The sequence below is a fragment of the Gossypium hirsutum genome, chromosome D10 (assembly GCF_007990345.1).
Source record: "Gossypium hirsutum isolate 1008001.06 chromosome D10, Gossypium_hirsutum_v2.1, whole genome shotgun sequence".
Classification (NCBI taxonomy): domain Eukaryota; kingdom Viridiplantae; phylum Streptophyta; class Magnoliopsida; order Malvales; family Malvaceae; genus Gossypium; species Gossypium hirsutum.
The window spans coordinates 19,055,467-19,083,325 of record NC_053446.1 but is presented as its reverse complement, the minus strand read 5'-3'; the positions used below and the strand labels follow the sequence as shown (position 1 = coordinate 19,083,325).

Sequence of the window (27,859 nt, the reverse complement as noted above, 5' to 3'; positions counted from 1 at the left end):
AAAATTTCTAAAGGGCCTAAATAGCAATTTTGTATTTTATAGGGGCCGAGTCCCCTGTCAGCCCTCCTAGATTCGCCTCTAAGTAAAGGGAAATTTTGGGAAATTTTTGTGACTTATGGAAAAAAATAATTAAAAGAGAATCGTGTTGATAACGAGTTATAAAATAAAAGACAGAGAATAAAGAACAAAGAGAAAGGGAGAGCAAAGAGAGAGCGCATTTTATTGATCAATTAGATTATTTACAATGCTTCTCCAAAGTCTTTATTTATAGGCATAAAAAATAGAAATGAAGTAGAGATATACTTCTAATGACTATTAGATTTAAAGTACATCAAAGTTTATCTTGATATTGATAGACATCCACTTAATAAGATATTCATATTTTAATAGTATATCAAACACTCGACCAATAAGTCACAACTTAAAATTCTATAATCACTCGTCATGCAATTCTTTTATGGTATTCAAACCTACGTTAATTTCACAAAGTGAAGATTTTCTTTAGTCCAAGATTCGATAATCATTGGATGTTTAAGGTAAACTACACCAATAGTTACTAAACTATGGGTAAATTTTCGTTTTAGTCACTTAAATAAAAAAAGTTACAGTTTGGTCACTAAACTATTCAGAAATTCTCATTTAAGTCACTAAACTATTCAAAAGTTTTGATTTAAGTTACTCGGCTATTAAGTTTTCTTTTTAAAGTTTTGCTAGTGAGCTTCAAGCGACGATTCGACGATCAGCACAATGGATTAGTATCCATCAACGAGAAGAAGAACATATCTTAGATCCAAATTGATTTGACAATCAATATCGAAGATCGGAGAAAAAAGTTGTTTGAATTTTGGTTTGTAGATTCGTGACGCCCAAAGTTATTTCATGAAAAAAAAGTAAATTGTAGAATAAAAGGAAAAAGAGAGCTTTCTATTGGTGCAAGCAGTGCAAATAAAAAAACTATATAGCATCAATTTTAGCAACCCAATGACTTATATGAAAGCTTTGAATAGTTCATTAATCAAATTGTAACTTTTTTTAGTTAAGTGACCAAAACGAAAACTCACTCATAGATTAGTGACTTACCCATATATTTATGATTAAGAGGATGTTTTAACAATTTGATCAAGTTCCAATTTTTTGGATTTTTCTTTTACTTTTTACCAAATTACTTCCATTATTGTTATTGCCAAGTTGCTAATTCGAACCTATAAACCAGATTAAAAATATTGAAAATAGAATCTCTTATTAATTACCTTTTTTTCTAAAAAAGAAAAATTAATGGATCCATTTCAAGGATAACTTTAGTGCACTTTTGTAGTTAGGAAGAGGAAATAAAGGTTAGGAGATATTTATTGTAGGCAGAGTATGATTTTTCGAACTAGTAGTTATCTCTGTCAAAGGTGATGTCAAAAGTCATGAGTCTTCAAATCAGGAAATGGCAGCAAAGTTCCCCAATTTCCACTATGGATGAAGTAGCATCTTCTTTATGACCCAACCCTTTGTCATTGGCTTAAACCACGCTGGACTTACTACCTTATCAAAACAACTGTTCAATCAAAGGGATCATGATCAGATTTGGCCTTTATATTACCCCCAATCATGATTAGGTAGGCAAACCCGTCTCAATTATATCTTTACTTTTATCTCTTGATCTTACATTTGTATCTTACCATAGATCTCTTGAAAACCTGACCCCCACTATCACAGCAAATCACCCTTCATATAAATTCCCCTTCCATTCTTTTTTTCTGCAACTGCATAAGTAAACAAGGTTCTGTGTTCTAGTTTTCAGGCTATGAAAAGGGAGAATCTTTTATCTCTTTGAGTAACCTCCCCCCACCCATGAATTCTAGACCACAAATTGATAGGCTCAGGTAAAGGCAAGGCTTCCATTTTGCTTTCCGTTTTCTTTTGCTTTATTGAAGAGACATGTTTTAGTATTGTGAGGACTGAGGACCATTTTGCTTATCTTAGCAACAAAGAAGATGCTTTTTTTATGTCTTTTTCTAGTTGGAATCTTTACAACATTGCTGTAGCCTTAAGGAACCTCCCAACTCCTTTTTTAGAACACTTGTTCAATTGTTCTTGGGTTTTTTTTTCCTCCATATTTCAAGTGGCTAGCTATGTTATCAGCAAGTGTGAATATGCATCGACGCCTGCTTGGGACAGAAGTGAGCTTGCCACCGGAAAATGGGAACAAAACTCATGATTCCTACCTTAGCGAGACAAATTTCGACACCAACTTGGTGGTTATATTGGCAGCTCTTTTATGCGCTCTGATCTGTGCAGTGGGGTTGAACTCTATAGTCCGTTGCGCTCTACGTTGCAGCCGAAGGTTTGCGACGGAGACCCCAGAACAAGCAGCTGCTCGCTTGGCGACAACAGGCCTGAAGAAACGAGATTTGAGACAAATCCCGGTGGCAGTGTATGGGGAAGGCGTGAGTTTGCCGTCGACGGAGTGCCCAATATGCCTGGGAGAGTTCGTTGATGGAGAAAAAGTAAGAGTGTTGCCAAAATGCAACCATGGGTTTCATGTGAGGTGCATTGATACATGGCTGCTCTCACACTCATCTTGCCCGAATTGTCGGCACTCGTTACTTGAAGTCGATGCATCAAAAACCGAGACATCCCAGCAAGTCACTTCCCTACGGCAACCACAGAATGGATTAGGTGGTGATCATCCAAACGGCAGCGTCGTTGTCGTTGTTGGATAGGGAAGTTCTATACCCATTTAGAGCTTTTAACTCTACTTGTAGTTGTTGTTAGAAGGGTAAACTGTTCACTATCTAGATTTTGGAGAGATGAAATGAAAGAAGTATTTAGTCACAAGCTTAAGAGTCAACCAAACTTATCTTCTTTTTTGCATGTGCAACTGCAAAAGTGCACATGCACGGGCACTGCCTGCTCCCTTTTGCTTCCCTGGTTTTGTGAATGTTGGGGACAATTTTACTTTAATATCATTTTAATTTAATTAATTTTAGATAGTAAAACAGATAAAAATACTTATAATTATATTATAAAAAATTTAATTTTATCTTAATACATCCCCATAATTGCTTTACATGTAAAATATATATTTATGGAGTTAAAATCTGAAAAGATATGATATTTTGGAGGAATCAAGTTAGGATTAGAAGAGTAAAATTAGGTAAAGATGTAAGAAGAGTTGGATAATATCGTATATATTAATCACTAAGAGCATAAACCTAGATTTATGTTTATTTATTCAACGTTATCTTTATATATGATTTTTCGTGTGAATATGCTTAAAATTTCTCAAAATTTCACTTTTTATCACTCATCACGTTAACTACCCATCTACTCTAACAATGTGATTTGAATTAATTTTTCTTTTTTAAATTCTTGGTTTTTGATTCTTTGAAATTCAATTTCTTAAATTTAAGTTTACCATTCCAATAAAATCAAAAAACAAATTGATACAATTATCTTGGATCTCTCACATTTAAAAATGAGAATTTGGTCATCTAGAAAATTAGAAAAATGATTGTATAAAACTGTGATTCCACATCATCCCTGTCCCTTTCTAATGGGAGAATGACAAATTAGATTTTTCCTCCCGATTTTTAACATTTTTAGTTGGATTTGAATTTTTTTTAGGAAGAAAAAGTTGAATATCATGGGAAAAAATATGATTTGTCATTCTCCTGTCGGAAATGGATAAGGATGACGTGCAATCACCCTTCTCAAAAAATTATTACAAAAAATTCAAAATAATATTCGAGTTTTCAAATAATTATTTAAAAATTCCAAAAATTCCTAAAATAATATATATTAAAATTATTTTTTTCCAAAATAATAAATTCAATGCCTTAAATAGATAAATTACGAAATCATACTAAGCAAAAGCTTTGAAAGGCTTTTCAAATATATATACACCACAACAAAATAGGTCTATGGCTACTCTTAGTTAAGCGTTAAGTTAGGCATGCATATCCCGACCCTTATACAAAAAGTTGGCCAAAGCGTATGTCGGTAGATCTATTCCGACACTTAGAAAAGTGTCAGTCCAAAAGTGTCGTCTTAGGGCTGTTTTGTTGTAGTGATATATGACCTCAAATTTATGTGTTTTAGATATAGATTTAATCATATTGTCTATAAGATTTTAATTTTATCTGTTTAATTTTTTAAGATTAGAACTTCATTTCACTAAACTTAATTCAAAAACTTTCAAAATTGGATGATAAATAGAACAAACCAACTAAACTAACTCAAAAATTTTAGTTCAAAATTTGCTCATTTGATTTGATTCGAGGCTTACCAATAAATAAGATTTGTGACAATTTTACATTCGTGAATCACATAATCATGCTTTATTCAATAACATTACCTTGAGTTGCTAGCATGATATTATGGTAGTGTCAAGACTTGATAATAGAGTGAGTAATCTCAATATTATATGTTATTATATTACGTTGGTAAGTGAAATTTGTGACAATTTTACTCTATTTTTATGGCCTTAACCAATTTTCATTAAAATGAAGATGAAATTAATAGGTATTAATTAATCAAAGTTTCTATTTTTTAAAATATATTTTTAGGTATGTTTCAACTATATTTATTATTGTAAGTGAGTTTGTTCTTTTGTTTACTATTTATTAGTTGAGAAATTTTAACATTTTTGTATATTATATTATTGATTCAATTCTTTCTATATTTTCATAGTTAAGTTTCACTATTAGCATAATTTAATAACCTTTTATATGATTAAGGATAGGTTAATAAAATATATTTTTCAATAATTTAATATTTCGTTCATCAAATAATAAAGCTTTACATTTTACTTTTTTTAAATGTAAAGCTGCTATTCATTAAATGTTGTAGGGGCTCAATAAAAACTAACACCCTTAAAGACGTTACAAACAGATGAAAAGACATATCAAACAAACCAAACGTCACACAAAAGCCACTAAAAGCTAAAAAACAAACAGCCATACACAATTAAAACGCCTAAAACAAAACTCAAAGTAAGAGGAAACTAGAAACGAAACAAAACAAAACAAAACCTTCCTCCAACCAACCATAAAGAGAAACTAGAGAAATACCAGCCAAAACCTCTTCAAACAAAGCTCAAAATCCATCAACCATAGTAGAATAGGCAAAAGCTTGAGAGAAACAAGCGCATGGAGATTCAGATTGAACCTTCTCCATCTTCAAGATTCCAAAAAATGTCTTAATATTGTCGAATCCAATTGTTCCAGTTCACAATTGTCATCTTCTCAACTGGATTTGGGGTTTCTTCAACCCAAAAGCATGGTGCTCGATACCAGCATCCCTCCTTAGCCAACACATGGGCAACCTTATTTGCATCTCTTGGAATGAAATGGTAAGATATCTCCTCGAACTTTCTTCCTAAGTTGCAGATGCTTAGAATCACATTTCTACATTTTACTTTTTAAGCAAATGATCCAAACATAATAACATGACATAACTAATCAAGATTTCCCGTAGAAATGAATGTACTTGTCAATTTTTTTTTGTTTGGATAATTTTTTTTAATTTAAGGCAAGGAACAAAAATTGAGTATCACTTGATTTTCGGTATGTAACACCCCCTAACCCTAAATCGTCACCGAAACATGGTTACGGAGCATTACCGGACATATCAGATAACTTATAACTAATTCACAAATAAGTAACAGACATAGTATACTTTAATCAATACGTCACCTAGATACATGCCACATTATCAAAAGAAAGGTACATCACAAAAATTTCTCTGAGATCGGGATTGCTCTGGTTGTTGGACCGGACACTGGCTTTTTACTAACCTGCGCACGGAAACAACCGTACGCTGAGTATTGGTATACTCAGTGGTATTACCATAATTCAAATTTATAACATTAATCGATAAATTATATACATTTAATTTATGTCTACAATTATTCATTAATTATCTCATACTTTAAATTAAGTTGATCATTAATAACAATAAGCAATATTTCAATCTTGCATTTACTTGTATTCATACCTTATTTCACTATCTCAATTTTATTGGATTTTTCCACGTCTCGTTCTAATAACTCATTCCAATTCATACAAATTCAATTAATTTATCAACTCATTCATTATCATTTTTATTTATATTCAATTTATACTTTTAATCTTTTAATAATCAAACTAAACAACTAATTTTATAATATGGTATTCAAATTAACTCATACACTATTTCTTAATTCAATTTATACCATTAATCTTTCAATAAACATTTAATACATTAAATCAACTTGTTTCAACAACAACAATAATAATAACTATCTTTCAATTCGATTCGTTCATTTATAATCAATTTATACTTATGATCTTTTAACACTCAATTTATACATTAAATCCATAAATAAATTTCAATAACTTGTATTCAATTAAATTCACATATGATTTCACTATTTCAAATCATTTTATTTTCACTTCTCATTTTTCAACAATAGCTATTTCAATTTGCTTTTCTTCACTTAGATTTTTACATCATCTCGTACTACCAAAACCATTTCATGAACTATATCATTATCTATTTCTTGAACCCATGGTTCATACATTTCATTTACATATCTCAATTTAATATCTCATTTCAAATCATATTCAAGATCATTCAATAAAAATTCTATTATCAAAATTATTCTTTTACCCCTATTAACTTGACTCGGACTTTGACGGATACACGGATCCAACCAAACGCACCAGATTGGCACCCAATGCCTCATCGAATAGTTCGAAGCAAAGTTGACACTCAGTGTCTCATCGGCCTAGCCGAAGTAAGTTGGTACCCAGTACCTCATCAAATCTATCCGAAGAAATATAGTGACACCCAGTGTCTCATCGACTCAAGGTCGAAGTATCCCTGAACTCTTTCAATCCTATGGCATGCCAACTATATTCGACTCAGCCCGACTAGTTAATAGGGTTTCTGAAACACATTTCAATTCAATCACTTTCTCATACTTTCAATTCAAATCATTCCAATTTAATCACAATTTAATTCAATACATTTTTCACTTTCCAACCAGTATACCATCAAATGCTCATACATATTCTTACTTCATTTCAATTTCATTCAATTCACAATTTTTTATGTTCACAATTCAAATCAATTTCTCAATCCAATATGCATTTTAATACCACATTAATTTTTTTAATTCAAATCATATCACTAGTCATTTTCATTCAATTCACATATAATTCAATATCATTTAATTCAATATCAATATTCACCTTATTTTTATTTACTAAACATATTATTCAAAATTCAACAATTACTATTAATAAATTCAATACCAATGCGTATTTATCATTCAATTCAATCATGATACTTACCTCAATTTGCTTATCATGTATATTAATTTAAATTTTAACAATTAATAATTAAATTCGAATTATAATAATACTAACCGAAATTTCTCTCGAGTCACTCCTTGTCCACCTTCTCCTTTCCTTTCTTGGTTAATGACTCTTGCACGACATTAGCTACGTAATTAAACAATTAAAAATCATTAATACGCAATTTCATCAAAATATTTCTATTTATACCTAAACTTTACCTAAATTCTAATTTAATCCCTTATCAATACTAATTTTATTTTCCCAATTTAACTTCATATTCTTTCTCAATTCTTACTATAAACTCATTTTAACTCTTCAATTTCACCATAAATCCCTAATTTCGGGATTCTTTCAATTTAGTCCCTACTAATCAAAACTTACACTTTATTTTACAATTAAATCCTTTACTAACTTCTAACTTGAAATTAAATTAATTTAACCCCTAATTATTTCATTTATTCAACACAATCAATGTGTAGAAATCTAATAACTTCCAAAATTTTGACATAAATCCAATAATACTTTGTTCTAGGATTCCAAAAACATCAAAACTAAGAGAAAAGGGATTAAATTGACTTACCAAATTAACTTTGAACCTTGACAACCCAAATTTTCCTTTTTCCTTCTTTCCTTTGTCTGTTTCGTTCTACTTCTCTGTTCTTTTTCTTTCTTTATTTCATTGTTTCTTTTATTTCTTTACTTTATATAATAATAATGATAATAATATAATTACAATAAATATCTAATTAATAAATAATACATATATTACAAATGTATACATATATTTTTTACACTTGTACTTAATCTATACCCTACACTTGTCACAAATTAATTTATTAATCACATAAATATCTTATAATTTAATTATTTATCTAATAAATATCTTTTAAATAATAAATATATATTTAATATACAATATAAATATTAAAATTGTATATATTTATCTTTTTACACATGTATTTATAATTACACATGTATTTATAATTACACACACTTGTCACTTTTTATTGTTTAATTATTAGTTTAGTCCTTTCACCTTTCTCTATTCTATAATTAACTTTCACACTTAATTCAATTTAGTCCTAATACTCAATTAACTTTAATTCAACTAAATTCACTTAACTAAAATCTAATTGGTCTTATAACTAATTCTATAAATATTTTTAATAATTATTTTACGAGTCCATTTTACCAAAACGGAGACCCGATAATTCACTTTCCAATACTTGCACTTTTTAGGTCGTTACACGGTATTTATCTCAATTTGTAGGGAAATGTGAAAAAAAATTGATAAGGAAAGCAAGTGAGAGCAAAGTGAAAAAAAAATTGAAGAATTTTTTATATAAATTATTTTATGCAAAGATTCATTATAATGAATCTTTTCATTTTCTTTTTACTGTTAAAATTATTTGTTTTTTCCTTTCTTTTTGAAAAAAAAATAATACATAGTGATAGAAGAGTAGATCATACTAAACGTTGTTGCATCAAGGAATAAAAGAAAAGAAAATGTGATCTGAAACACAATAGTAGCAAAGAAAAGAATGCAAAATTGGGCACAAAGATGTTATGTCTACGTAGCCTTATTCAAATTGTAATATTATTTTATAGTTCAACCAAAAGTACTAAATTACAACCTATCACTAGCACATGTACATATTAAAAACCAATCAGACAAAAAAACAAGTTAACTTAGATTGCTGAAAATTAAGAAATTGAAAAGAAATAATTCAAATTTGGAGCACAAAAATTGCACCTTTCACCAAGAGAAAAGGAACATAATAAAATAATGAAATTTCATATACATCTAGATAATCGACAGAATGCCCCATAATCTTGTTTCATCAAAGATACCAACCAATTTTTTTTAACCAAAGTAAAGACAAAAACATCGTCATGTTCGAATAACACATGAAATAAAAGAAGATAATACTTTCGTTTGATCACAAGGTTTTAACACTTTTTATTAATTTTAACTATCCGAATAAAATAATATGTTTTTTTTTTGTTTCCATTTTTATTAAAATTGTTTATGATAATTTTGTTTTTCCTTATTTATTTAGAGTATTATAAACAAAGATTTACTTTCTTATCATTTGTTGGGCGGGGATTGGTACACGTTCGTGTGCGTGTTGTTTCATGTTTCATGTAATTTTCACAATGATTCAATTAGTTTATAATTGGTTTGCTTATGTTGTCTTTTTGTGTTATGCATACAATTTAGAAATAAAATATTCATTTTTTTAATAATTTATTTATATACATCTTGCCATCTTCATATATTTTGTTCTTAGTAACATGATAGGTTTTAATTTGTATATATTTACTATGCAATTTAGTATCTGATTTATTTTGTATATATCTATTTTTAGTATCTGTTACCTAGATCAACCCGTATTAACTTTTATATATATAAAGCTTAAACACTTTAAAAATAATAAAAATACAAAAAGAATGACAACTAAAAATATTCAAAGAGTACATTAAAATTTCAGAAAATAAATAAAATTATGAAAATATATTATTTATAATTTTTAGATATTTTATACATTTTAAAATTTTTAGGTGATGACATCATTATAACATCCCAACTTCCACACAAATATCTATTATGTATCATCCCTTGTAATTAATAATAATAACAATAATATTAATTTTATTTAAAAATGAAACCAGTATATATTGGTAACATAAATATTAGATTTAAGATAACTTCTAATATCACACAACTAATAATGATTTTTAAAACCACCATTACACTGGAGTAAATAAAAAATGGAAACCCTTTTTTAATATTTGGGGCCAACAACTCTTGTCTCTGCTATCTTAGTTTTGTTTTGCTGGAGTGAATGGAGGGTAGATCTGAAGCAAAGTGTTTAGAGTTTGAGTGAAAATTAAAAAGAAAACTGAGAGGCCACAGCAAGGGAGAAACTCAATGGAAATGAAACTAAAGTTATAAAACTCTTCTTTATTTTTCAGACATGGGCTTACCAATCATCTATACATTATATTATTCAAATTTTCTTATGATTTGGACGTTGGTTGATTTAGCAACTCACTAACAACTTTAGCACCTAATACCATAATAAAACACATTTTCATAGTTTTGGTTCCACATAGCATATTTTTAAAATACATGTACCATAATAAAAATATATATTGATAGTTTAAGTGTCATATTAGACCATTATCCCTGCACACCAAACACAGGCAAACGCCATCACAATCTCATTTCAATAAAATCAAGCAAACCGCCAAACCATTGAAACCACAGGAGAGAGTTGGAGCCTTGTTTCTCTCTCTGATTCAACCGCATATGCACCACACTCTGTTGCCATAGGTACTGAATGACTATTAGGTTCTGATCTTTTTGCTGTTTCAACTACCATATATGATATTTATGCCTTCTCTGGACATTGGTATGAAAATGTAATCTTCTAATAAATTTTCAAATTTTAAGAGATTTTAAATGTATCTCATGTTCCACACTCACAATCTAATTTGAGTATTGTTGGGCAAATGTGGTGTTGTGTATATCTATACATATAAAACAAATTTTAAAATAAACATAATTATATACACAACTATTAATTTTTTTTGGCTAAATGCTCAAATTAGGGCATAACTTTTTAGGGGTTACTCGTATAAAGGTCAAATATTTTAAAATAGTCATATAAAGGCTAAATCTCTATAAAAGTACTCAAATAAAGGTTTTTTTACGCACTGAACCTTAGTTTGTGGTAAAAATTAGATGGATGTTGATGTGTTTAGAATGGAACACATGATAACTGAATTATATATTACTTGAAAATAAAATAAAAATAAAAAACATAATATGATAAAATAAAGCATTTTAAATGCTTTTATTTGAACACTTTTGAAAAGGTTTGGTATTTATTTGACCATTTTTAAAAGTTTGCCCTCATTCGAGCACATTTGAAAGTGTTCTGCTCTTATTTGAACAAAAGTTACTTTACATATAACCTAGGATAAACTACACCCAAGATCACAAAACTATTAGTTACTTTACATTTTTGGTCACCAACTTCAAAAAGTTACAAAATGGTCAGTGAGCTATCCAAAAGTTTTTATTTAAGTCATTGAGTTGTTAAGCTTTTTCTTTTCTTTCTAAAATCTGACTGGTGAACTCTGAGTGATGATTTGACGATTAGTATGATAGATCAGTACCCATTGACAAGTCGAAGTTGATCTGACAATTAATGTTAGAAATTGGAGAAAAAAGCTGTTTGGATTTTGATTTGCATATTCGTGCTATTTAAAGTTGTTTCATAAAAAAACTAAATTGTAGAAAAAAAGAGAGGAAAAAGAGCTTTCAATTGGTGCAGACAGTGCAAATAAACTTAAATGAGAACTTTGAATAATTTAATGATTATTTTGTAACTTTTTAAAATTGAGTGACTAAAACACAAACTTACTAATACATACTTTTTTTTTTAATAATAATTGTGAAATTTATAGCTTGGGAGAAGAGGATGAGGCATGGATCCAACCGGAACCAAAATTGGGCTAATGTTAAAAAATTCCAAGGGTAGCAGTGAAAGCGGGCCCAGGATCGACCCAGCAGGATTTTGTTTTAGGGCGCGTGTGCGGCCACCAGGTTAGGCAAAGCAAAGGACAAAGTGGTGGGGTCCCACACAGCCTTTATTTGTATTCAAAAGAAAAGATCTTTGAAACCCGCAATGAATCGGACGGTCACAGTTGATAGTCAAATGCCTATCTTGAAAGGTCACTTTGACCACACCCCCCTTTTTATTTATCAATATAAAAAGGAACTAATTTTCTAAACTTTGACTGTCCAGTCACATCAATCGATGGGCTCCTTCGTTGAAAATCTAGCTGCTGCACTCTTCATTTTACCATTTTACCCACCATTCTTTCTACATTTTCCCTCCCTTACCTAACTAACATAATCTTATTTACTTTCTCTTTCATTCTCAAAACACTTCTTTTTCAATGGTCAAAACGAATGAGAATCCCACAACAAATATGCTTGGAAATTTTGTGGTAAAGAAAAGGATAAAAGTGTCAAAGTATAAAAATTGAGAAGGCGTGTATTGCTTGTTGAAAGAAAATTTAAAATAAAATATTAACTGTTAATTAACATCCGGGTTTTGGTTGGTTTGACCATTGCTGCTGTCTTTTTCTCCTATTCAATTCTTAAAAAAAAAAAAGAAAAAAGAATTTCTTCTTCCTAATAATAATAATAATAATAATATAATATTCTACTCATCTTTTGCCTACTTTCTTTTTCCTCTCAAAACCTCTCTCACAGTGAACAACTTTTCTCTCCATTACCTTTCTTTGACTTGCAAAGTTGTTCTCCTCAAACTAACCAAACAAGGGATTCTGGGTTTTCAGCTTTCTCTGTTTTCCTACTCTCTTTCGCCTTTGCATGACCTGCTTACATAGGTTTGATTCTCACCTTTTTTCTCTCTTTTTTTTTCTGCTGAAAACAATTGAAATTTCGTTAATGATTTCTGGGTGTGTTTTGTTTGAAAGTTGTGTTTTCGCTAGAATTATTTTAATTATTTTTTTATTAGTCATGCAGATAAGAATATTCTAATAGTTGATTAGTGGATGTGCAATTTATGTTTTCTTTTTCCTATTTTCAGTTTTGGATTATTTTGGATCTGTGGTTGAATTTTGTAAACCCAGATGCTGGTTGACGAATTTTCTTCTTGGTTTTTTTTTTTAATTATGTTTGCTTAGTTGTGTCTTATGCTGATTTGGACCATGAAATAGTTTGCTGAACAAAGGACCTTTTTCTTTTTGTTAAAAGAAAATGAATTTCCCCTGCAAATCTCTAGTTTGCATTGTGCATGTGTTTGATGTTTCTTTTTTTTCCCTCTCTTTTTATGCATCCATGGTGATAATTTATTACTAAATATGCACTTGAAAGCTATAACCGGCTCGTCAGCATATTCACTGAACTATTTTAGAGTTTATGGAATTTGATCTCTTGACCCATGTTGACGTTTGTTGTAATTGGTTATAAAAGATTTGAACTTTGGGCACTGTACGCTTTTGTTTGAGCTAGGTTTTGGTAGGTGGGCTTTTATTCCTCTGCCATATAATCTTTGCAATTACTAAATTGAAGATAAGGGAAGGGGTTTTCGGGGGGGGGGGAGGGGAATTGATGTAAATTACAATGCGATCTTTGTGTAGATATCTGTTTGAACATGTTTTCTTACATATGATTTTATCTTAACCACTTTATGCAACTTTTATTCAAGATATGCAGCCTTTGGTTTCATCATAATGAGACGTCCAATGGCTCGAATTTTGTAGTTTAGGCAATGAGTATTTGAGATAATTAATATTGTTGGTGGTATGGATTGTTCATCTGATATTACAAGACAAAAATGATACCCCGGTCCTCTTTTGTCCTTTTTGCACCTTGTTCCTATGCTGCGATGAGTAGACTTTTGCATTATTTATGTTCTAGCTGATTCAAAGCTTCTATTGATTTTTGTGCTTTCTTCTTTGTCCTCTTGCAGAAACATAAAAGTCCGAAATACAATTTAGGTGGTTTGTATATAAGATGGGGTGTTTTACAGTTTTGAGAAGCAACAAGAAAAAGTCCAAACAGTCAGTTTTTGTAAAACACATTGCTCATAAAGAGCATATTCCTACCATGCTGCCTGAGCCCCAAATTCAGACACGATCACTGCAATCTGCACCCCCAAGTTTTATAACCAGAGTAAAACCAATTCAATCTAATAACAAGGCAAGCTGCAATAGGACACGTGCATTATCTGCTCCGTCAAGTCTTGATGCTGCTGAGCAAGATGAGCTTGCGTCAGTTGAATTTGAAGAACAAGAAGAGTTGAAGAGTCGTGTTGGTTTAGTCAAGGAACAGAAGTCATCAAGTCCACAGCCTCTTCCACTTCCATCTCCCCACAGTACTGCGCTGAAGACAATGGGAAGTTTTAAAGCAGGGAATGTTAGTGGCCCTCTTTTTGCTTCGGGACCATTACCCCTGCCTCCCTCTGGAACACTACGTAACTTCGCCTACGAAGAAATTGCAGCTGCTTGCCATCATTTCTCTTCTGATCGATGCACATCTGAGGGTCTATCTTCTGTTATGTACAAGGCATCCTTCGGAGATGACACATCAAGTTCAAAGAAGTTTGAAGCTACTGTTACTCGCCTTCACCCATCCACTCAGGTACAAAATTTATACTAATGAAATTTTTTTCGCATGATTTTTGTGATCCTTAAATGGTAAGCTATTTTGTTGCTGCCTTTCCCTTAATTTTGGAAATGTTTGAAGGTATTGTTTTAGAGAGTCTCACTGCTTTATTTCTGTTCCTGTAGGGTTTAAGGGAATTTATAAACGAAGTAAACACTCTTGCGTCATTGCAACATCCAAATCTCTGTAAATTGCTTGGGTACCATGCACGTGATAATTCAGAACAACGAATGTTGGTCTATGAGAGGTTATTTCATGGAAGCTTAGACCGGCTTTTATATGGGAGATCGGATGGACCGCCACTTGATTGGAATACTCGCATGAAAATTGCTTTATGTTCTGCACAGGGTCTTACTTTCTTGCATGAGGAAGGACCATTTCAGGTATGGTTCAAATATCTATGTGCGTCTATATTTTCAGATGATAAAACTGAATGAGCTGTGTCATTTGCATGTTTGGATTGAGCTTTGATCATGTTTAACGGGGATGACTATTCTGTTTGAAATAAGGTCTCTTATTGATTAGCCCTTTCTGGATATTATGAGTCAATTCCCGTTCTTGCTACATTAGTTTGTGTCAATTAGTAACTTTTGGGAATTTGCTTTTACTTTCTAAGTACTATTCTTGTTTTATAAATGCATAATTACTTAAAAGGTTCTATCATATGCAGGCAATGTACAATGAATTTTCAACCGCCAACATACAGATCGACAAGGATTTCAGTGCAAAGCTCTCAGGATATGGGTGCGTTGGTCATATCCCAGAGATGGAAGAGATCTCCAGTAATTCAGTTGTAAGTTACTTTGCCATGTAATTGATCTTTAAGTATTTGATCTATAATTATTGTTGCTTTAAACCACAAACTGTGGTGCACTAAGTTGTCTAGATTTTCATTGCAACTCTCTACATAAATTTTCCTCTTCGGGTTGTTGGGAACTTATTCTCTCTCTACACAGGCTGTGGCAAATATATCCGTAGAGACTCTGGAGAGAGGGCGCCTAACTCCAAAGAGCAATGTTTGGAGTTTTGGGATCATTCTACTTGAATTACTCACTGGCCGGAAGAACCTTGACAACCGTTATCCCAAGGAAGAGAGGAACCTAGTGAAGTGGAGCCGGCCATTCCTAGCCGACGATTGTAGATTGTCACTCATCATGGATCCTCAGCTCAAAGGTCGCTTTCCTATGAAAGCTGCCCGTACGGTGGCTGACATTGCACAAAGGTGTCTCCAGATGGACCCATCAGAGAGGCCAACCATGAGAACCATCGTTGAGCATCTCAAAATCATCCAAGACCTGAAATACTCTTGTCGGTTTCCTCTGCAAGACCCAGCAGCAATTGCTGGAAAACAGATGTCAAGGTCACCGAGTCTCAACGGCATCATTACTCCTGCACCCAGGTCAAGTTTCTCACCGTCACCACCATCAAGAGCCCGGATGTCTGTTTCTCCTACAAGACCACCTAATCTGCCATTGGCACTTCCACCACGAGCGTGTTCCTCGACACTCCCGTTAGAGGAGTCTGAGAGGCAAGAAAGTAGAAGATCATCATCAGCAACCCTTAGGAGGGCTAGTGTAGAAGGATATTGATTGTTTATATATATGCATTTGTTCATTTTTTTTGTCCCTTTTTTATTTCAACACAACATAGAGAAGATAATAGATGTGGTTCTTCCACTGTCTTGATCCTTCTAGATGTGGAAATGGGGAGGATGCTGTTGTTGTAGATAAGAGTGCAAGCCTGACCCTCTAATATATAGTGTTATGTATATGTTCATAATCATTCATATCAGTCTACTTCTATACAGAATGCGAATTCCGATGAATTTTTTTGCATCATCTGCACTTAATTACATTCAAGTCAGTTTCATAAAGCACAATGAGCTTACAACTATCAATTTGTTAAAATGATGAATATATATATATAAAACTGGTTGTGTTTTTACACGCGTAAAAGTAAACCCTTCTCTCTCACTATATATTCATAGTAATTTTGTTGTAATGCATAAATATATGGGGATTGAAAACCTGAATACCAAACGCCTTATGGATTTCTAAGGGAAAAGAACACCAAACCAAAGGGGGTTAAAAAGAATTCTAAGGCAAAACAAACAGAGAGTCTCATTAAGGATCCTTGTCATTGTTGTCATCGACTCTGTCGGATCCAGTTTCACCATTTTCTTCATCCTTACTCTCAGGCTCTTCGGTGGCAGAAGGGAAACAGCTATTTTCTTGTGTCTCACCCTCCACAGTCCCACTCATGCTCTGTGGTGGAGCATTTGACGCTGAATTTCCTTGCTGTTCATATACCAAGCTTGTAAGACCATTCTCCTTCAGGTACGTCTCCAATGGAAGGCTTGCCACTCGAACAAGACTTGTCATGCTTGTGCGGTTGGGACCTAATTGGGAATCATCCTCACGGTCAGGATCACAGTTCAAGTCTATCTGTCCCTTGTTAGCTTCAACCAACTTGTTGGAGCTCTGGCTCTTGGATTCTAACTCGTTAGCCGACCTTGCTTCATTCTCAAAAGGATTGAGGTGTGATGATGATACATGCTTAGAGCTGCTGTCTACCTCAGCTTCTTCACTGGGACCCCATGCTTGCTGATTCCTCTGAGCAATCTCTGCTTCACGCTCCGATTGACGCTTCTTCTTGCGCATTGTGAGGGTTTTAAAACGACGTTTAACTGTCATGCACACAACACATGTGCATGTTGGCTTGTGTTTTCCCTTTCCACTCGGAGGCTGGATGCATACGATGCAAGAACAACCAGGACGATGCCTTGGATGTTTAGTAGTAGTTGCCACTGACGTCGTGCCTGAATTATCTGCATTGTCTCCAAGGATAGCAGCATTGGCCAAAGCATCCAAACCAGATGATGATTCATGCTCCTGGGTTGGCCTAGTGAATGCTGCTATTCTCCTTTTTTTGAAATCTATTCATATAAAATATGGCTTAATAGCTATTATTCATAAATGGTCTCTGGAAAGCAGTGAAGCTGACTAAAAAATGCAAAAAAAAATCAGTAATAAATCCAGTGACAAGATGCAGCCAGTAATAGTGTGATAGCAGAATAAGTATACGTAAAAACCATTTGGGCTAGAACAACTTGGTCAAGGAATACAAAACAATACCACAAGAACTCATCACACAAAAAAGCCACACGGCTTGATGTCTGCACAGCAACAGCCAACTATGATGTACTAACTCCAGAACCTACCTTTTAACATTATAGCACATTATTATGGCCCTTGAAATTTAAGCATTTATGGTGAAAGATAGTTTTGTATGATTATGACGAAGTATATGGCTACAGCCAACTATGATGTACTAACTCCAGAACCTACCTTTTAACATTATAGCACATTATTATGGCCCTTGAAGTTTAAGCATTTATGGTGAAAGATAGTTTTGTATGATTATGACGAAGTATATGGCTTTCTCATATGGGATATACTAGAATTCTATTCTTGTTAGGGTTTTTTGGTTTGTAACCATACTTCTGTAATGCTGTTAGCTAATTTTCATTCAATCTTTAGATATTATGAATTTATTTCACTTTATTTTATTCTTTGACAAATTGTATCATGGATTATTTATATTGGAGTAATAAAACTCAATTTCTACCTTCTAATTCTTTCTCCTTGTTCTCTCTGGTTTTCATCTCTTGATTCTTTGATCTTTCCCACTAGTTTCTCTGCTCCTCCCTTTTTACCCCTAACATTTCTTTATATTCTATTCAATAATGTCCATCTGTTTCCCTCCCATGCCCCTTGTTCAATATGATGAACTTCTCAGAGATACCCAAACAGCTGATTACTTTAGCCAAGAGAGAAAAAGCTTGGCTATTGGATGTAGAAAGATTGAAACGTTTCATGATAAGAAAGCCAATACTAATACAGCACCTTTGTTCTTTAGAAAAGGAATATATACTGAGAATGTACCTCTATTCAATCTAAGAAGATTTTCTAGCTCCCTTGGGGTGAGTTCTTCTGGTGCAGAACATGATGACCTGAGAACAAAATGGGAGGAAATGAAAAGATTTCCTTTGTAACTCTTTAAGGGTACAAGTAGGAACGCACAAGAAATGTGACTCAGAAAATGCTGACCTGCTTTGGTCCCAGTTGTTGTCTGCACATGTCCATTTTGGTGGAAGAAGAACATCAACAGGCAACCTTCTCCATTTAGAACAGCTATCACACTGAGCCCATTGCTCTTGTCCCCTGAGGATCAAGATTAGTGTTCAAGACTAGATAGATTTACCCTACCATAGACTTGAGAAAGAGATAGATCCTTTCTAGCACAGCAACAGACACAAATTGCTAATAGACAAAACAAGTTGTTTTATTGAATGAAACTGAGCTGATATTTCCAAGATTTCCAGTGGAATTGACATTTGGCTTAAGTAACTTGTGCCATATCATTAAGCATGTAAGATTTTTGAATTTGAATGTTGTTTTCAGATTCTATATTGACATAAATTCCACGTGAATACAATCAGTATAAACTTTATTTAACAGAGAATGATGGTTCTAACAACATTCCCTCACCAGTCACAAACACACACAAAAGATTAAAAAAAGAAAAAAGAAAAGAACATGGAAACGCATCCTATCAACATTCAGTAGCTATTACATCAGTGGCCCTCAGCTGTTAACTTCAAATAATGTTCTCATGTCAATGTAATTGATATTACTAAATTTTCTAAGGTCGCGTTTGTAAACTAGGATTTTAGAATTTGGATTTCGATTTCAAAAATAGTGTAAATTGAGTAGTAAACTGTTTAGAAATGTCACATTCATGATACTTTCTCAAATCCACGTATTTGTTAGATGCCTATTTAGTGATGAATTTGAAAATCTTAAAATATTTTAGGATTTGACAAATCCATGTTTTTATACTTTTCTAACATACATTATATTGAATCTCAAATAATTGTCCAGAACATATGCATTTTATTTTTACATTTTACATAAAAAATGAAATCCAAATCCAAACTCTTAAATCATGTTCTGAAACAGAGCATAAAGGAACTAAACAGAGACATCAAAAAAAAGGAAAGGCAGAGGAAAGCACCAATTATAAGTTTGGAGTTACTCATGGTAAAAGTAATTTAACTACTAATTTTTCCTCCTGGACAAGGGTTGTCTTAACCTTCAGAGTAAGGTCTAAAAATAAATGCATACACTCACCCAGTTGAACGGACAACAAAGATGCTCCTCTTCCCAAACACTGGAGGTTCCTGCATGAAAAACATGTATAAAAAATTATGGGAAATTGAGGTGAATTTTACTATTTAGATGGATATAATTCTTTCAGGAACATACTATATCAATAAATATGTCCGCATAAACTGTTGCGGAAGCGACGATAATATTAATAACAATATTATCAGAAATATTTAGATAATTATTATGCCAACAATTATACTAAGAAAATTCCCAGTTAAATTGGAGGGGTCACAATGGTCCCGCTTAAAACCCAACAACTAGACAGAACTCACTTAGATATTTATAGCAATAATAACTAAATAAATATAACCAACATAAAGCTATTAAATAAAAGCAAACAAATAAGAAATAAAATACCAGAGTTTTAACGAGGTTCGGCCAATTTAGCTTACGTCCTCGGACACTACCAAATTAATATTTCCTCTAGAAATATTACAAAGGAGAAGATTTTGGGATGATACAACCAAAGGGGGAGGGGTTCTATATATAACAAACCAAACCCCCTCCCTTTCTATCTTTTCCTAATGTGGGATATTGCCAATATTCAACAAATCTCCACCTTGGCGATATTCCACATCTTCGAACATCTTCTCATAACACTAACTTCAATAGTGTCTTCAAATTTGCAACCAATCGCCTTCTTCCCTTTTGGTAGTTGTGCCAGCTTCCACGTCTTGTTTTTCTCTAGAGATTGCATTTCCTCTTCCATTGCACCTAACCATCTATTATTCTCTAAACTCTGAATGGCTTCGGTGTAAGTGGATGGAATATTATCAACAACTGGAAGTGCATAAGCTACCATGTCAGTGAAACGAGCTGGTTTCTGAATTTCTCGTCTCTGCCTTCTGACTGCAATTGGCTCTGATTGCTGTTGAGGTTCTTGGGTAGAAACCTCTTCCTCATCTGACTCTGCATCTGCCAATGAAGAATCACTAGTGGTACCTTCTGCTGGAATTACCACACTCTGCTCAAACTCCACCTGCTGCGGAGTACACTCCACCTGCTGCGAAGTACTACTCACTCCTTCTGGATTTACCTTATTCAACATGGCAGATTCATGAAAGGTAACATCCCTACTGATTATCGTCTTCTTTGCCTCTAGACACCACAAACGATATCCCTTAACACCAGCATTGAAGCCCATGAATAGAGCCTTCTTTGCTCTTGGATCTAACTTTGATTCTTTCACATGATAATATGCAATAGAACCAAAAATGCGCAAGGTGTCATAATCAGTAGCAGGTTTTCCATACCATTTCTCCAAAGGAGTCTTGCCATTTATAGCAGATGATGGCAAATGATTGATGAGATGTTGAGCGTACATCACAGCCTCAGCCCAAAACTTTCTATCTAATCCAGCATTAGATAACATACATCGAACTTTCTCCACAAGCGTTCGATTCATACGCTCTGCCACCCCATTCTGTTGCGGTGTTCCACCTACGGTGAAGTGCCTTACTATGCCACAATCTTGGCATATCTTCAGGAAAGGATCGCTTTTATATTCTCCACCGTTGTCTGATCGGAGAACCTTAATCTTCCTTCCTGTCTGATTTTCAACTTTAGTTTTCCACTTAAGGAAAACTTCAAGCACCTCATCTTTGTTCTTCATAGGAAACACCCAAACTCGTCTGGAAAAATCATCAATAAAGGTGACAAAATAACGTCTTCCTCCAAGTGATGGAGTCTTGGACGGTCCCCATACATCAGAATGCACATAATCCAGAATACCTTTAGTATTGTGAATCCCAGTGCCAAATTTCACCCTTCGTTGTTTTCCCAGAACACAATGCTCGCAAAATTCAAGTTTGCAAGTCTTTGTACCTTTCAATAATCCTTGCTTGGCTAGAGTTTGCAAGGATTTTTCACCAGCATGGCCCAAACGCATATGCCACAGCTGTGTTGCCTCAGCGTCCTTCTTGGTACTCGAAATTGCTGCTGCTGTTGTCCCGACCACTGTACTACCTTGGTAGTAATACAGATTGTTCTTTCTTATGCCTTTCAACATCACCAATGCTCCTGAAGTTGCTTTAAGAACTCCATCTCGTATTGTCACAACTAGGCCTTTAGATTCTAACGACCCCAAAGAGATGAGATTCTTCTTCAACTTTGGGACATATCGTACATCCCGCAAAATTCTAGTAGATCCATCATGACTCCTCAGTTTAATTGAACCTATCCCGGCTATTTTACATGTGTTATCATTACCCATGTAAACAACCCCTTCATCTAGTTTTTGAAATTCAAAGAACCATTCCCGAATGGGACACATATGATAGGAACAACCAGAATCCATGATCCACTCATCTGCATATAATGTTGAAGATGTCATACTAAGAGAAAAGTCTGACTCTGCTTCACTATTGCATTCTGCAACATTTGCATCTTGCGGAGTCTTCCCTTTTTTCTTCAATTTTGGACAATCTTTCTTCCAATGTCCTTTTTCTTTGCGAAAGGAACATTCATCTTTGGCAACAACTCGACCTTTGGACTTTCTTCTCTTCCCCTTAGACTGACTTTTCTGACGATCTCTTGTTACCAATGCTTCCACTGCTGCTTCACTTGAACCTTTCAACTTATCCTTTCGGCGTAGTTCATAGCTATACAATGCAGCAGTTACTTCATTGAAAGTTACTTCCGACTTTCCATGAAGTAAAGTAGTTTCAAGGTACTCAAACTCCTCTGGAAGCGATCCCAACAACATTAACGCCAAGTCTTCGTCTTCAAAAGTCACATCCAAATTCAACAAATCAGCCACCAGCTGATTAAAATTGGTAATGTGCTCGTTCATCGTGGTACCAGGAACATAACTGAAACGAAACAGTCTTTTCTTCATATGTAACTTATTTTGACTGTTCTTCTTCAGAAATTTCTCCTCCAATGCTTTCCACAATTTACTTGCAGAAGTCTCTTTACTGAATATATACTTCTGCTCTCTGGAAAGACATGATCGAATTGTACCACATGCCAATCGGTTGATGGTCTTCCATTCTTTATCATCAACCCCTTCTGGTTTTTCTTCCTCAATGGCAATATCTAGACCCTGTTGAAATAGGGCATCTAGAAGCTCACTTTGCCACATGCCGAAATGACCTGTTCCATCAAAAATTTCCACTACAAATCTCGTATTTGCAGTTCCAATCCTCGGCAAAATGTACGAAGTGGAAGTTGTTGATATGGATGGTTTTTCTTCTGTCATTTTTGCCATAGCTTCTACTTAATAGCCACCAAATGCAGAATACCCACAAGCTTTAGGAAATATTTCTGATGTGTAAGATCAGACTAAGCTGCAAACACAGAGCATACTACAAAACCTTGGCTCTGATACCAATTGTTGCGGAAGCGACGATAATATTAATAACAATATTATCAGAAATATTTAGATAATTATTATGCCAACAATTATACTAAGAAAATTCCCAGTTAAATTGGAGGGGTCACAATGGTCCCGCTTAAAACCCAACAACTAGACAGAACTCACTTAGATATTTATAGCAATAATAACTAAATAAATATAACCAACATAAAGCTATTAAATAAAAGCAAACAAATAAGAAATAAAATACCAGAGTTTTAACGAGGTTCGGCCAATTTAGCTTACGTCCTCGGACACTACCAAATTAATATTTCCTCTAGAAATATTACAAAGGAGAAGATTTTGGGATGATACAACCAAAGGGGGAGGGGTTCTATATATAACAAACCAAACCCCCTCCCTTTCTATCTTTTCCTAATGTGGGATATTGCCAATATTCAACATAAACATGTCCCCATCTTATTTGAATGGCATAATGAGATTGAAAAGATAACTAAAAGGTGCATTAATGATGCCTGACCAAGGCCTCCCTCCCCCCTCCCCCAAACAAACAAAAAATAAAAATAAAAACCTTGTTTCTTTCAATATAAACTAAATTTACCAATAAAACTGACAACTATGTCGTACTTAGGGCTTAATAAATCCCAGTTTTTCTTATAGATACAAAAAGTTTTCAATGCACAAAATGATTGGCACCAAGACAGAAAACTGGTATTCGAACAATCATCAGAGGTTCAAAGTTAAATTGATAGGAAGAGCTAAGTGCACCAGAACAGCCAAACATATAAGCATGGTTATACCCCAAATATTCTAGAAAATGTACTCACGTCATATTCTTCAAAATCATGATCCTCAATCGTGACAACGCTAGGCTTGATACTTGGTGGTGGACGGAGCAAATCCTGTGCCTCTTCCCAAGTAAGTTTCAGCTCCAAAGCATCCTGACTGTCAATCAGCAACCTCTTGCTTTTGGACCCAATATTCCGAGTTCTTTTTCTCTCCGGAGTTAACATATATGGCAGTAATAAGCCCTTCCTTATCCTGTCCTCGTGCTTCCCAGATTTATTCCAGCTAATATCACCACCAGTTGAACTCAAATGTTTGGACAGTGCGTTAAGGTGTGGATCAGTGCTTCCCTTCGGTGACTGAAGAAGGCCAGAGTAACCACTAATTATGGGCAGGTTCTCAAAAACACCCGAAAACAAACTTTCACTTGAAAGAGTGCCATTAGGAATGGCAGATGGTAGGTTTTCCTGTTTATTTGATCATATCAATAAATGATCAAGCTTGCTAACATGGAAAGTGACTGCTACTTTACCTGCACCACAGCATTGTTTGTTGCTTTACGAAACCCCATAACAAGCTTCCCTTCAGGATCCATGCGGCTAAATGTTACTGTTTAGAGAACCATGATATTTTACTCAATGAGAGCTAACCAAAAAAATTGAATTGTCCCATAATCAGGTTTAGAATGGTACCGGTATCTCCAGCTTGCAACTGCATAGACTGCATGCAAGGAGTCACACCCTCTAAAACATACATCCTGCTGTTGTTATTAGGCCAGAATCTGAACTGAAACACCCATTCTTTTCCCTTTACATCTTGAATTCTTAGGGGAAGGCCCTCTGGTTGAGATATAGGGGGGAAATAAGCCTGCAATTCATACTTCTTTTAACAGAGATGCAACAAGGCTTTTAAACAGAAAGAGTAAATAAATATCAGTTGCAAGTGTATGATGATAGAATAGGAACTAACTTCAGCACATGCTTTTGGCAGAACCAAGCGACCAATCCGTCCAGCATCACTTGCACTCAAAACCTTTTCAAACAGAGGAACAATGGTGGAATTTGAACTGGAAATTTACATTGGTTAAGGATTTTACTGACCAAGTTAATAGATAGATGCAAATTTTAATCTAGCAGTTAATGCAGGGTTTTGTACATAAAAATAAATTAAAGTAATGATGAAACAATGGTGGATACTCTCCAGAAATTTGCTGTAATTCTTGGTCTGTAATCCTTGGCCAATAACGAGGAAGCAACTGATTCCGTCCACGTCCCTCTACTGGAGGCCTAGCAACACGTATCTGGGGTACCATGCCTGCATTCACCTCCAAACCTGCTAGCACTGGCTTTGGAGGCTTGGGTAGAAGATGGAGAGATTTGGATGCCTGTTGCAAGACTGAAGACATCTTACCTTTTTCATCCACAACTGAACCAGGAAAAACATTTTGGTTGCCTAATGAACTGCCTAAAGAAATACTTAAGTTTGTTTGCGGCAATGTCTCAGAAATATTAGCTTTAAATATGGCAGGTTTCACAGCTTGAACTGATCCGTTAGATCCTTGATTAGTATTTGACAAGCATGTGCTTCCAATGTCTATTGCAGGAGGCAAAACTTCCTCCTGTTTCATTTGCAACAAAGACCTACTTGAGTCATCATTGTGAAGCTGAAGCAATTGCCTCAGTCCAATGCTTTCTGCATTGTTGCTCAACTGCATAAGCTTTAGGTTTTCATTGCTAATGCTAATCAATTCGTTGTCTGCAGAGATTGAGTGCAATTGACCAGCATCAATCTTCACTATACCAAATCCATTAGGCTTTTCATCTTCAATCATCTGTATAAATTTGTTTTAAAAGCATCATAAATATCTGAACTTTTATGGATAAAAGTTCTAGCATAAGCTAGCAGGAGTCTAGCATGTACAAGAAAGTACCAATGGTACCAAAAACTGAAATAAACTAAATTATAGAACTAATACAATAAAGATGTTAACATGAAAAGGAAAATATCTTAACAAATAATATCCCTTTTCCTCATGTCATAAATAGTTATCCTCACCACAGAATACAAAAATCCTAGACCATGGTGTGCAAGGCTAGATGGATCGAGAATCAGTAAATGCTAAGGCTTTCCAGTGAAAATGTTATTCTAAACTCTAATTTAATCTGCAATGAAAGAATGAGCCTTTTCCTTTTAATCTTTGACTCCCCCCCTCCCCTCCAAAAAAAAACTAATATAATAATATGCAACATATATGGAGACAGTTATTTTAAAGAAGGAAAAATAATACAGGAAAGAGAGACAAAAAAAAGTCTGAAAGTATTCTAAACCAAAGAAGAGGTTGCATCACAGGGTTGGGATAACAACTAAATCAATTTGAGAAGGATCAAAATGAGATTGTTATAGAGGCACAATTATACCAAGATCAAAAGGTGTGTCTAGTTATCATAGACAATACGATAATATGCTAAAATCATAATTTCAACATCTTTAGCAAGCAATAAAAGGTTAAATAAGTTGATCTTACAGGGTTCAATCCTGATTTTTTAGCGCAGCTTATACAGATAATGCCCCCTCCACTATCGAGAAGCTCAAGCAAGCTCCTGGAAACAATACATCCACAGTGGAGACGCTGCCATTGCCAAGACATTGAGATTTTGCACAACACTATTACAAACGGAAGAGAAAATTGGCAATGACAAGGCAAGAAACTAAACACTTGGGGTCACACACCTTGCCACATGAACTGCATTCCCTCCACCCTGCATCCTTCGAGTGGAATATGTCGCAGAATATTGACTGTTCATATGCAGACCTAGACCAAATATAAATCATAAATGAATTGCTTTTAAACAATTGGAGTTCTTTCAATGGGAATTGGGATCAGTTCGGCATAATTTCTGCCTTCTTTGGATTATGTCCTGTATGTAGCTACTCTATATAATTCAAAACATAATCAAATTTCCGGCAATGTTAAAAGAGGATGGATATAAGTACAAAAATCTAATCGTTTCAATAACTGTTCCATTACTCTCTAGCTTCCATGAGTGAATCAATTCAACCAAATTATATTCCAATTCACGTAAAAAAAAAATTAAATACTCACAAACAACAAATGCAAATAAAATAGTTTCAATTGTTCTGTCTTAGACTAGGAAAAGTGAGCTTAGCTAATTACTGAGCTTACAAAAGAAGGATTAAGTGATTATAATTTCATAATTACCCGCATTTATCGCAGAGATTGGCGAAATCTCCAGATCGCAAAGCCCAGCCTTTTCTCCACTCAATCGACGTTGTAGCGCCGCATAGTCCATTCATGCAACTCTTTGACGCCATGCTCCAAATTTAATCCCTACAAATATTTTTTTTTACAATACGAGGGAAAAAGAAGATCAAATCGGAAACAGTGAAAACCCCCCTATAAAGATTTTGTTCAAGAAAATCCACCCAGCCAGCTAAAACGCAAAATAGAACAGATTCAAAATCAGTCAAAGTAGGAGACTAATCAATTTAAAAAGAAAACAAAACCGAAATAAAAACAACCTTTAGAAGAAAATATCAGGAGCTTCGGCTTCACCGGGTGTTGAAAATCGTTGCGAAAAGAAACGGTGGCGACTTTTTGTTGTACTAATTAGCAACTATGAGACTTTGAGCTGACGAGGTTTGAAAATAAATTATGGAAGAGAATCGAGAAAGAGAGAGAATAACGAGGAGTTCCGACGAGGGAAGAGTTGAATCGGCGATGTGAGAGATAGCAAACAACTCATGTGCATGCAAAAAAAAAAACAAAGAGAGAGAAAGAAAGAGAAAAGAGTTTGGTACTTAGCAAAAAAAAAAAATGCATGCACGATGATACTTCAAGACTCGGCGAACTCCGTCCCCCCACCCTCTTTTTTCTCTTTCTTTTCTCTTATTATAAGATAATGTTCAAATTCCACATAGAGTCCCCCTACTATGCCTTCTTGGTGGATTTAATCCTTTAATTTAA

At 34.1% G+C, this 27,859-nt stretch overlaps 3 protein-coding genes across 6 annotated transcripts; 2 read left to right on the top strand and 1 right to left on the bottom strand.

Moving 5' to 3' along the window:
* Positions 1 to 1,362: 1,362 nt before the first annotated feature.
* LOC107914534 (RING-H2 finger protein ATL74) lies at positions 1,363 to 2,972 on the top strand. The gene is made up of 2 exons (XM_016843478.2): positions 1,363 to 1,871; positions 2,112 to 2,972. Exon 2 carries the CDS (start codon positions 2,121 to 2,123, stop codon positions 2,709 to 2,711), a length of 591 nt encoding a protein of 196 aa, XP_016698967.1. The 5' UTR covers positions 1,363 to 1,871; positions 2,112 to 2,120; the 3' UTR covers positions 2,712 to 2,972.
* Positions 2,973 to 4,917: 1,945 nt separating this feature from the next.
* LOC107914532 (probable serine/threonine-protein kinase PBL1) lies at positions 4,918 to 16,366 on the top strand. 2 transcript variants are annotated; one of them, XM_041102169.1, is made up of 6 exons: positions 4,918 to 5,341; positions 11,808 to 12,758; positions 13,847 to 14,517; positions 14,667 to 14,924; positions 15,212 to 15,334; positions 15,498 to 16,366. In XM_041102169.1, exons 3-6 carry the CDS (start codon positions 13,891 to 13,893, stop codon positions 16,128 to 16,130), a joined length of 1,641 nt encoding a protein of 546 aa, XP_040958103.1. In that variant the 5' UTR covers positions 4,918 to 5,341; positions 11,808 to 12,758; positions 13,847 to 13,890; the 3' UTR covers positions 16,131 to 16,366. The 2 variants fall into 2 exon arrangements, with proteins under 2 accessions (XP_040958103.1, XP_040958104.1); XM_041102170.1 differs by lacking the exon at positions 11,808 to 12,758.
* Positions 16,367 to 16,438: 72 nt separating this feature from the next.
* On the bottom strand, positions 16,439 to 27,768 carry LOC107914531 (B3 domain-containing transcription repressor VAL2). Of its 3 annotated transcripts, none has more exons than XM_041102166.1 (13): positions 27,415 to 27,768; positions 27,095 to 27,223; positions 26,605 to 26,686; positions 26,399 to 26,503; positions 25,071 to 25,705; positions 24,844 to 24,940; positions 24,567 to 24,741; positions 24,407 to 24,483; positions 23,916 to 24,341; positions 19,734 to 19,783; positions 18,651 to 18,764; positions 18,486 to 18,553; positions 16,439 to 17,476 (listed from the first exon to the last, which is right to left on the bottom strand). In XM_041102166.1, the coding sequence occupies exons 2-13, from the start codon at positions 27,205 to 27,207 to the stop codon at positions 16,665 to 16,667; spliced, it is 2,754 nt and encodes a 917-aa protein (XP_040958100.1). In that variant the 5' UTR covers positions 27,208 to 27,223; positions 27,415 to 27,768; the 3' UTR covers positions 16,439 to 16,664. The 3 variants fall into 3 exon arrangements, with proteins under 3 accessions (XP_040958100.1, XP_040958101.1, XP_040958102.1); XM_041102167.1 differs by having other exon boundaries at positions 23,916 to 24,233; positions 27,415 to 27,754; XM_041102168.1 differs by lacking the exon at positions 23,916 to 24,341 and having other exon boundaries at positions 27,415 to 27,754.
* Between the last annotated feature and the right edge of the window lie 91 nt (positions 27,769 to 27,859).

Coding starts and splice junctions, on each gene's coding strand:
- LOC107914531 (XM_041102166.1), bottom strand. CDS start 27,207: ATGGCGTCAAAGAGTTGCATGAATGGACTATGCGGCGCTACAACGTCG. Junction 26,504..26,604: donor AATGCAGTTCATGTGGCAAG/GTGTGTGACCCC, acceptor TGGCAATGGCAG/CGTCTCCACTGTGGATGTAT. Junction 24,941..25,070: donor TTACAGCAAATTTCTGGAGA/GTATCCACCATT, acceptor GTAAATTTCCAG/TTCAAATTCCACCATTGTTC.
- LOC107914532 (XM_041102170.1), top strand. CDS start 13,891: ATGGGGTGTTTTACAGTTTTGAGAAGCAACAAGAAAAAGTCCAAACAG. Junction 14,925..15,211: donor ATGAGGAAGGACCATTTCAG/GTATGGTTCAAA, acceptor TATCATATGCAG/GCAATGTACAATGAATTTTC. Junction 15,335..15,497: donor AGATCTCCAGTAATTCAGTT/GTAAGTTACTTT, acceptor CTCTCTACACAG/GCTGTGGCAAATATATCCGT.
- LOC107914534 (XM_016843478.2), top strand. CDS start 2,121: ATGTTATCAGCAAGTGTGAATATGCATCGACGCCTGCTTGGGACAGAA.